The sequence below is a fragment of the Harmonia axyridis genome, chromosome 2 (genome assembly GCF_914767665.1).
Source record: "Harmonia axyridis chromosome 2, icHarAxyr1.1, whole genome shotgun sequence".
Taxonomy (NCBI): Eukaryota; Metazoa; Arthropoda; class Insecta; order Coleoptera; family Coccinellidae; genus Harmonia; species Harmonia axyridis.
In genome coordinates, this window is record NC_059502.1 from 28,783,077 (window position 1) to 28,794,126 (window position 11,050).

The 11,050-nt window shown below is 33.3% G+C and overlaps 2 protein-coding genes and 1 long non-coding RNA gene across 3 annotated transcripts in view; 2 read left to right on the top strand and 1 right to left on the bottom strand.

Moving 5' to 3' along the window:
* Positions 1 to 5,939, bottom strand: part of LOC123674169 (carbonic anhydrase) — a 55,017-nt gene extending 49,078 nt beyond the window's left edge. Inside the window, exon 1 of the mRNA XM_045609092.1 lies at positions 5,816 to 5,939. The gene's annotated coding sequence lies outside the window, so the exon portion shown is untranslated. The remainder of the gene's footprint in view (positions 1 to 5,815) is intronic.
* On the top strand, positions 4,625 to 5,309 carry LOC123674170. Its single transcript, XR_006746595.1, has 2 exons — positions 4,625 to 5,044; positions 5,125 to 5,309. It is a non-coding gene; the product is annotated as an uncharacterized LOC123674170 (long non-coding RNA).
* Positions 5,940 to 9,684: 3,745 nt separating the features above from the next.
* Positions 9,685 to 11,014, top strand: LOC123674172 (glycine-rich selenoprotein-like). Its single transcript, XM_045609093.1, has 4 exons — positions 9,685 to 9,850; positions 9,956 to 10,040; positions 10,512 to 10,628; positions 10,714 to 11,014. The coding sequence occupies exons 1-4, from the start codon at positions 9,832 to 9,834 to the stop codon at positions 10,814 to 10,816; spliced, it is 324 nt and encodes a 107-aa protein (XP_045465049.1). The 5' UTR covers positions 9,685 to 9,831; the 3' UTR covers positions 10,817 to 11,014.
* Positions 11,015 to 11,050: the final 36 nt, after the last annotated feature.

The window sequence follows — 11,050 nt, forward strand, 5'->3', positions numbered from 1 at the left end:
ATTCATTTTAGGTAACGGGTTTGCTTAAGTAATCCCCCTCTTTTTATACGTAGAATCGACTGAAATAATAAAAAATATAGGTTCATATTTGAAAATCTTGAGTTTTGATGAATTTAAGTTGTCCAAGTTCATGATCTTCTGATAAACACCATGTACATTTTTCGTCCAAATCGCGAACTGGTTTATAGATAATAATACGAATTTGCAGAATCGAAAATGATGAAGGTTTTTTTGAAAAAAACTTTTTCTGCAAGAATATTCAAAAAATGTCAGTCCTCGTCGCCACAATTTTTTTCATAAGAATCCCATTAACTAATGAACCATTGAGTATTTACCCAAGGTATGGCATATATCTGCAATTGTCACGAAAAAGTTATCTAATTATGCAATAATATACTGGGTGTGCCATTTGAAATGAGGAAGGAGTAGTCTGTTTCCGGTATAATCGGAAGTTGTAGAGATCTGAAAATATTTTAGGGAAAAAGATCATTATCTCAAATCCCAACATGCAAATTTTCAGCACAAAATTATGTTTATAGTTTTCCATAAACTCCTAATAGGCCATCGCAGTGAATCACCTTGTATAATCATGAAATTTAGATCAAATATAACTACGATGATATACAAAATTCAAATTTCTTTTATTGCAAAATCCTACCACAAAGTTAAGGAATTATGAGTATTTGAAATTTGAATTCGGATTTCCTAACGAATGACTTCCGGTTCGAATACCACTGCTGGATATTCATTAATAATTTAAATTTTTTTCCAGATAGAGACTAAATAATAAATTTTAGTGCAAAATTTGCTGTGTTTTTGGATTCTATACATTCCAAATTTTAAACTTTAAACTACGCAAATTCCAAAGGTTAATTATTGAATGAACTAAACCACAGTTTCTTATCACCGTGGCATATTGATTCAATGGTGAGAATAGCTTTGTTGGAGCGCACAAAAAACTCATAATAATAATGAATAATTTAGCCTGTTAAAACCATCGCATCTGCGATGGTTTTAATGAGGTTACATTCTCACTCCAGAAGTTTCTCGTCAAAGTATATTTTGCATTGACTTGCAGTCTTGCAATAGCGAGGCGAGGCATTCTGTTTCCAAATCGTCCTCCCCATAGAATGTGCACTCAACAGTTTCTCATAACCATATTCCCATTTGATGCTTCCTGAGGTTGCAATGTTCTGTAAAGATTGCAAGGAAGACAATGAGGTATATTATTTTATCTTTCTTATTGAGATCCCGCTATTTTCGCAAGCATTACAGTATCGAAGAAACTTTTAGGGGGGATCGATCTCTGGAGGATTCCGCGAGAGTATTACTCTTTCAGCTATCTCCTTCCTTCGAATCTCTTTCTAACAGGTGCAAGTGAATTAGTCTCTTCGTTTCCTTGGCTTCTGGAGTGCCCACGATCCAAGATTAAAGATATTTCATTATTCTTTTCTATTTCATTGATTTTTCCTAAGACATCTGTCGTCACTCTCCTAATATACATTTCAAATCGAAGACAAAGGACCTCAGGGCTTTTATAGCAGCTTGACTATCAGAATGGATCACTATTTCATATTTCTGACAGTTTCGTTCGTTTGCGAATGATCACAGAAAGAAACTGTCAGAAAGTTGAGTACATGCACTCAACTTCAGATTGCTAAAGTTAAAAGTTAATTCTAACCCCAAAAATTTCCGTGAAAGGAGAGGAAAGTATCTAATCATTCAAGTACCTCCTATCTTATCCAAAAAGCTATAGGCATTTCGCCATTTCAAAAGGGCCAAAAGTGAAGATTCATTCAAATAGGTTGATTAAATCTTTGATAGTATCTGTTATCTACCTCACTGTTAAGGATATTTTCGTTTTGCCTGAAATAAATATAAATGGTATTGCTGAAAGTGGAGGTAGTATCAAGGTATCAATTATCAGAATTACCCTACAATTCCACTCACGTATACCTAATAATCCCATTTGTGAATACAAAATCGTAGTTTACTATCGGCTAAATAGGAAGGAACAGAAATGCAAGTGGATAAAAAATCAGATGAATTACGTTACCATAACAACGCTAACCTTTTATTGTTCGAAATGGATTCCTCGCATATCCCGTGGTGAAACATTCTTTCAATATTAATAAAAGGAAATAAATAAAAACGCTCGACAATACGTTTCACAATTTATTAATAAAATATATAAAATCTTGTCATCCATGTTTCGGGTTTCATCCCATTCTCAAAACTGAGTTTGTTTTGAGTTTTGAGAATGGGATGTGGAATGAAACCCAAAACATGCATGTCAACAAGATTTTATATATTTTATCAATAAATTGTGAAACGTATTGTCGAGTGTTTTTATTTATTTTCTTTTATTAACTTTTATTTTTCGTATAGGAAGAGTTGTGTGTTTCATCATTTTGACAATTGTGAATCTCAAAAACAGAATTGAATAGCAAATAATATTCCAATAAGTATGTCAAGATTTGGAAATATTTGCGAGACAAAAATAATGAGGACAATTGAAATATCAACTCTAAAAAATACAAAAAAGTAATTCCTTCATTTAGAATCAATTTAACGAATTAAGTAAATAAGGAAACTGAACAGTCATCACAGTGGAAATGGCAGGAATATTGACTTATGAGAATTCAATATGAAGAAACAGAATGAAGAAGATTATAAAGAATATGTGGTGAAAATAATGTGACACACAACAGTGCGAAACTGTTGCGTCATATATTTTGATCAATTGAATGTTACTTTCAACCCTTCATTGATTTGAAATTTAAGAAATTCAGTAATGCACGTAATTATAAGCGACCAAACTTTCAAGGTAATTCAGAAAAAAGGTGAAAGTAGTTCAATAACATCAACTAGAAGTGAAATTGTTAAAATGGTATTAATAAAGGAGGAAAATAGCCCTATATAGCTCTTTAAAAAGAGTTTTTTCATATCGCTGCATATGAATTAGCTTGACGAGGAAGTGAAGCTTTCAATTGTGAAGTACAGGGTGGGCAAATTTTGATGTTTAACCACTACAACTTTTAAACCGGATGAGATAGACAAAATCTGATACCCCATTCTCGGTCTCTTTTTCTGAGAAACTAACAAGGGTAGTATTCATTTTTGGCCACCTTTTTTTTTGGCCATTTTCTATTATTTATATTGATCCGAATCATACGATGTTATATATTTTTTAAATCAGGAAAAATCAAGCTTTCAGAAAATGATACAAAAATCTAGTGTTCCCATTTGAAAAAACATAACTTTGGGTCATAGCTTCGTAATTAAAAACCCTTTTGACGAGCACGCCACTGGATTCTTCGTAAAAAAGTGCCTGAATAATGTTTCAATTTCAGAACTCTATCATCAGTATTAGCGAAGATATAAATGTTTTTCGATATCGCCATTTTTCCAATTTTCGCTTATAACTCGAAAACAAAAGAAGGTGGCCAAAAATGAATACTACCCTTGTTAGTTTCTCAGAAAAAGAGACAGAGAATGGGGTATCAGATTTTGTCTATCTCATCTGGTTTAAAAGTTGTAGTGCTAAAACATCGAAATTTGCCCACCCTGTACACTATATTAAAGAAGAAAAAATCAAATGATGGTGATTTAATTAGTCACATTGAATAAAATATAGTTCTTTTCCAATACATTTAAAGGTAGCCCAAGCAGTGCAACGGCAATTAATGGCTATAAAAATCATAGAAAACCCTTACATATGTCCACCCAACAAGAGCATTGGAGATCATTACAGATCTCACACATCTATAAGGCTACTTACTCTAAGAATTAAGAATAAGAGAACTTTGTTCCTTCCTGGCCATTACGATACTAAGTAGAAAAAAGATTGGGAAAAGGAGTCCACAAACCCAGTTCTTAAAAAAAATACCATCAAATGGTAGACAGATGCTCCCAAAACAACGACGGGGACTGACGCTAGAGTATTCGGGATTGGTTCCAAATGCTCAATATCGTTAGGCCGCTGTCTAAGTGTCTTTCAGGCAGAGATACTTGCAATAGAAAGATGTGTAGAAATTAACGTAGCAATAAACCATCAGGAATGTGATAAAGCAATACATTCTGATAGCCAGGCTGCAATGAAAGCACTGAGCTATTATATCATCGATTCTGAGATTCTGACAATTAGAGGGAATGAAGAGGCCAACACACTTGCCAGAAAAGAAGCACAAACTCCGTTCATCTGCCCGGAACCTTTCTGTGGCGTAGACAAGTGTACCTACAAGAAAGAGTTTTAGGAGAAGGAAAAAATCGAAAGAAAAACACTCTGGCGGAAACTGGATCTTAGCAAAAATACCTATACTACAATACTACACATCCTCACTGGATTCCTCACAGAATATTGTCGAAGAAAATGACGAGTGCAGATTCTGTATTAGGGAGGAGGAAGAAAGTCCGGATCATCTGGTGACGAAATGCTTCGCCATCACTAGCCAACGCAAAATCTTCTTTGGACACAAAACTTGTAGAGGTGAGGAATTAGCCTCCTTGAAGCCATCCCAGATACTGGAGTTCATTAGAACTCTGGAACTGGAAGGCGAGCTGTAGATCACGTTATGGAGAGAATAGCTCTGATGGGAGGCACAATAGACCATTAGGTCGCAGTGGAACGGAACCTCCTTAATTAAATCTTAATCATGATCTCACATATGTCCAGTAACATTGTAGAATATTATCACATAGACCGAACCATATTACAACTGATAAATTAATTAAAAAAATTAATCGAAAAGTTGGTACAAATTTGTTCCTATAGAAGTCAACGAACTCATAAATAGGTAAATTGGACTGAAATCAAATTTCTAATCATTTTCACCGCTCAAGTGCCGGTTCAACAAAGCAAGTACTACAAGACTTGAAGAAAGAATTTTCAAAGACCCCCCGATCTCTATGTCGAAATAATAAGATTTCATAGGCTGAAGGACCCTGAGTCGATGGCCATTTGTTTAACAATAAATAACAGTTATTACTACTGAGATTTCAGAAATCAGATCATGGATATTTTGCTTCATTCTAGAGTAACAGGGTATTTATTGGTCATCTTTTATGAACATTTCACCCTTTTCTTTATTGCGATATCTATCTCAACTTCAAATGAAATTACAGCACTTCATATGGTACCATTGTTAGACAAGAAATGAATGTTTTGAAGTACTGAAAGCATTCAAGGCTGCAGTTTTTCTCAAAATTGAAATTATTCAATTCTTAAAAAAAGGAAATATTCAGAAAAGATGAGAAAAAATGGTTATCTGTCCTCAGGACGTTCTGAATAAAAGCTTATTTTTCATTCATTTTGTTCACTTCTTGTTGTTGTTTGTAAACCTACATATATAACAAAAAACAAAGTAACCGAGGGAGGCATTCGAACAGTTATGTTCCCGAGGAATCAAGCTACAATTAAAAAAAATTGCTAAAATAGGACGAAAGCTTCAAGAAAAAATGAACTACAAACTTCGTTGAGATTTTGTCCGTTACCCGTTAATTTTGACGGTGTGTATATTTTCACGTTCATGCATAACACCCATCCGGCTACCCAAAAATACATGTGAAACTCAAAAACTGCAATCGTTATGCTAGATTAAAATTCCAAATCGATTAGGACATTTAAATCATTACTTTTTCTTACAGAAGAACCGAAAATAGCTGACAACGCAACTCAACTGAAAACGTAGCGAAATTTATTGTTATATTTATAGAAAAATTATCAATAGTAGAAGTTAAGTAAGTATTTATAGATCTAGATAAATTGAAGCTGTTATTATCGAAGAATTTTCTCATTGATTTCAATGAATTTTACCTTCAATTTCCTGCAGAAGCTGATACACTTCAAGGATGCACTGAATGTGAGTTATTTAATGTGAATGGGAATCTCATAATGATTACAGCAATTAAGGAAGTAAAACTTCCTACTTCCCTGTTGACAATTATTTTCAGATGAAACACATAATAATATAAAACATATATTTATCAGAATAATTATTGACAAAACGGTAATCAATTAATAATCCTAAGCCAGAGACGAATTTCCTTCTCGATTAGATATGAGCTTTCCTCATTGTTCCTAATCAAAAAGCTGAAATTTTCCGGAACTCTGCAATCAACTATTTCTTTCACTAACTAATGAACAGCGAAAATGGGTCCTTAAAGATCATAATCGAAAAAACTGTCAACAACTACTTTACATAAACCTTGGCGTGCTTTCAAGATTTTGGTGGAGGGTTGATTTCAAAGTAGGTACACAATATATTGAATGGTTTCCATGTCACACTAGTAAAATTATTTCTGATCACCAAATAGAATTCTTTTTTCAAATGTAGACTATGAAGTCGTATCTGCTTCGTCTTAACATATCTTCAGATTCAGATCACTCTCATCTTACGGCACAGTGCAAAGTGCAGTGAATGAATTGAGTAGGTACAGAACAGATGTCCCAAATTCGATGCTCACTGACGGCATCTCGAAAACTATAAGGCCCAGTTTCACCAAATGCTTTAATCTTGACTTGGCTCTTAAGTGAGGCCTCAGATCACGATTAATGTAATGTAGCGTTTCACCACATTCCAAAGCGCCATTTAATCGACCAATCGCGATTTAGCACTAATCGGCCATTTTTGGAGGATTACAACCTTTCAAGTTGAGATTAATAATTATTTATCAGTATGTCTATGTAATTATTTTTCCGGAAATTTCTAATTTTTGGGTCAATTTTATCAAAGGATGACTATATGTATAGGCTCAATATTTCCCATTTAAAATACACGTAAACTTTGTTTTTGTGTTTTATGAAATTTATTGCAAAGAATAATTTATTGATATGTTTGATTGAAATATTATTTAAGAAGCAGTTAAACTTGTTAATAAAAATAAATAAGTTAATAAAATTACTTATATAGTTTTTTTTCCAGAATGTGTGGTTTTGTGAAATGGGATAATTTCTTTTTAACTTCTGCAAGTTTCCGATATTTCGAAGCACATCACTCGACATTTTCGGCAAAAATTAACTTTGTTTTTTGTTTACAAGATGACAAATGTTTTGAAATGTTATGAGTTATGAATGAATGACACCTGACACCTAGCGCCAATGGTGGCCATCACTGCTAATACGATACAGAACACTATTATAACTCTTTGTTCACAACGTTGCCAAATGGTCAGACTATTTAATCGCGATTTGGTTAATCGCGATCATCTTCGGACGGGTTGATGCATGATGAAACAGAAAACACTGTTAAGCCTGCTTTAGTAACAAGCGGAGTTTAATCAATCTGGGATCAAGTGCTGTTTGGTGAAACTGGGCCTAAGACTTACAGATAAAATCTTGAAGAACCCGATCTCTATTTTCGAAATAATAAGATATCAGAAAGAAGATTATAGATCTCTTGATTCGTTCTCGAGTTATCTACAGGGCGTTTCTGAAAAATTACTGTTTCAAATATTTCCCTATATATCGCTATTTATATCTTGGTTTCTGTGAAGTCCGATCTGCTTCGTCTTGCACTCTAACATATCTTCAGATTCAGATTACCTTTATCTTACGGCATAATCAAACGGTGAAATTTCCAAATAAGCATTAGAAAAGATATAAAGTGTCCTATGATTCGAGTAGTACAGTGTATTCAAAAGCATTCGGGATGAAGTAAAAGATAAGCTCCGCTCTGGCTGGCCATCAACACCTTAAACTGCATGAATTGAGTAGAGGTGTCCCAAATTCGATGCTCACTGACGGCATCTCGAAAACTACAAATCTTGAAAAACCCGATTTCTTTTTTCGAAATAATAAGATATCAGAAAGCAGATTATATATATCTCGATTTATTCTCGAGATATCTACAGGGCGTTTCTAAAAAATGACTTTCAAATATTTCTCTTTATCTTGGTTTCTGTTCGAGATATTCGAAAAATTGTAAAACATTATTTTTGTTATTATTATGGTTTATATGATACTCATAACATATCATAAAAATTAATTACCGTTTTAGAGATATGGGGGAGAGTTGTTTTTTTTTTAATGGGACACCCTATATTTGTCAACGCAATTTTTTAGCCCCAGATTTGTCGAAAAGCATCCCGTTACCGCTTTTTCCAAAGTGTCATCCGTTTTAAAGATATTGAGTTTTTTGACTTTTTTCAATTATTTCGTGATTTGAATCATTTAATGTCTATTGAAAATGTAATCAAGTTATATATAGGGTGCCGTATTAAAAAAACCCAAACCATCCTCTCTATCTCTAAAACGGTAATTACGGTAAGACTTTTTTCCTAGAATCATCCAAGGAACTTCTCATTTTCCTTTGTATATCCAATTTAGGGACACCTGTATGTACTAGTAAGGAACATTATCAACTACTATGACATGATCGTTGCATAAAATTACCTTTTAGCGCATAAAAGTGTAAACTAGTAATAATATTTATAAAATTGAAAATCTAGTGGAAATTATATTGGTTAATCACACCTAGCGACTTTCAGATTCCATCAAAAATCTTTTTTTCAGTAGTATGACGGTCCTTAGAATGAGAAATCATTTACTTCAGAACTCGACGTATCATTAGACTTTGAAAGTAACTGGAGAAATAGAGTTAATCGCAAAATCTTCCATTTTTTTCAACATATTCCTCACTATTTTGCAAAAAGTCATTGTCGAAATCATTAAAAACCTCTCTCGTTTTCTAGAGACGATCCGCTAAATATCGAGGTTTATTTGAAAGTACTTTTAGGCAATACATTCCCTGGTCCAAAATGAATTGCTGAAAACTTGAACAACCCAAATATCCCTATATATATGACTTAATAAACCACAGTGGAGACAAGCGTGGACATATTTAGGCCAAGCCTAAATATGGCGGTTTTTGGTCTCCGTTCGCCATTTTTAGGCTGAATTTGAACGAATTGTCCCCACTGTGTTTTGTTGAGTCACTGTTGTCATAATTATAGTGACTTAATTGAACAAAGTGGTGACAACTCGTTCAAACTGAGCCTAAAAATGGCGAATGGGGAAATAGAATCATAGAACTTAAGAATACAATTGACTGAACTGAACTGACACACGTCAAAATCAAAATTATTGGGCCTAAGATGCATAGAATACCTGGTGTGTTTACTGATTCGATTTTGTTTCAGACTTTTTGGGAGACCCACCTGTTGCTTTGGTGGTCTGCTTCACCAGAGTTCTGTAAGGGGGCGCTCTTCAAAAAATTTCGAATTCCCGCTATCTGCCAGGTGCCGTTTAAAAAGGAAATACTGATTTTAGATACTGCAAACATTCACAATAAATTACAAAATCAAAATTATTGGATCTGATAGTTTTTGATTGTATATAGAACGAATCAATTCAACTGAAGAATACTACAGTCACTAAATAAAATGGGCCTTACATTTTGAATAAATCCCAAAAATCAGGTAAATAGAAAATATAAACGAAAAGCCGCCATATTTAGGCTCAGTCAATCAAAAACGAGACCACGCTTATCGCCACTGACCACTGTGGTTAATTGAGTCGCTGTAGTCATAATTTGTTAATAGCGCAATCTACAGTTGACTCAACGAAACTTAACTAATATTGTCAAAATTGGCAAATGAATTCTAATTAGTGCATACACCAGGTTTTTAGACATCTAGTGAAATCTCAGGTCTTCTTGAATTATGACATGTGACAAGTGACACGTATTAAGTGCTTTTTCAAATTCTGTCATTGTCATTAGCATATAGATATTAGTATTGTCAATATTTATTTCCACATAATTGCTGTTGTCAAGAGAAGAAAAGCAAATTAATTAATTCTTCAAAAACATTTCAGTGCAGAATTTAGAAAAAATGGTATATATTGCTAGAGGTAATTGTTTTTGGTTATAGTTTATTAAATTTCTCAGTTGAATTAACCCATCTGATTCATTGTTCTTCCACAGTGCCAATTTTAATAAGAATCCTTATATTTCAGATGGAACCGTTTGTGAAAACCCCCCTTGGGGCATCGATAGAATAGGTCAATTATTTTCTGGACTTATCAATTTTGTTGTCCTTTTGTGAGTATCTACACAATCCTTGAATTGACTCTCAATTATTTGTGCAAATAATCATATTGTATCCATCAATATATTAAAATTTTAGCTAAAAACAACTTAGGAATGATTCATGCAATAAATGCAATCTTTTATTGGTTCCTACTTTATGTCATGAGGTAGAGTCTAACTTCAGCCCTATATAAAGAGGGATGTATTTGAAGTATGAAAATAGCAAAAGTTGAAAATCACCCCCTAATAGCTGGATTAAATCCAGTTGTGGTATCTTTGGTTTGATCAAAAAGTAGAATGGTGTTTCAAAATTACATCACTCTATCTACTACTCATAATCAAAAAACCCATCAAAACCTATAAATATTATGAAAATATAGCTTACCATAAATTAGTCTCACAGACTCCACCTTGCCAGATACCAGTTCACAGATTAAAATTTAGTTCATTCCTAAACAACAATTATTTATGTGTAATTTACAGTTTTCAAACACTAGTTGGATTAGACACTTCACAAAAATCTACACAAAAATCTGGAGGTAGTTCATTCAGAAGTGGCGGAGGAGGAGGTGGTGGTGGTGGAGGAGGTAGACCATTTGGGTATGTATATAACTCTTACGTTTTCCTAAGTGTGATATAATGACTTGAAAAATTTTCATCATAATTTAATTTTAAATTTTTACAGACCTGGCGGTGGTGGTGGAAGTGGACCAAAAAAATTCATGACTCTGAGAGATGTTAATCCCCCAACAGTTGGAGGTTGTCCTGGAGGTGCATGCGGTAGATGAAATTATACTGCATTCATTAAAATTTATTTCTGGAAATTGTTTTTATAATATTATATGTAATATATGGTGTTAGCAATTAATTGCATTGAATATCATTATTCCAATTTTGAGTTTATTATCTAAATAATCTGTTACCTATAATTTCGAATTATATATTTATCAAGTTATATATGTGAATAAAAAAAATTTTTGAATCTTTATTCCATTTTATTTCAAGCTATTTTTTCTTAGTAT

Bases quoted from the DNA above. Each gene is read 5' to 3' on its own strand.
- LOC123674172 (XM_045609093.1), top strand. The intron at 10,041-10,511 runs GTGAGTATCTAC...TGTAATTTACAG, and splicing joins ATCAATTTTGTTGTCCTTTT to TTTTCAAACACTAGTTGGAT. The intron at 10,629-10,713 runs GTATGTATATAA...AAATTTTTACAG, and splicing joins GGAGGAGGTAGACCATTTGG to ACCTGGCGGTGGTGGTGGAA.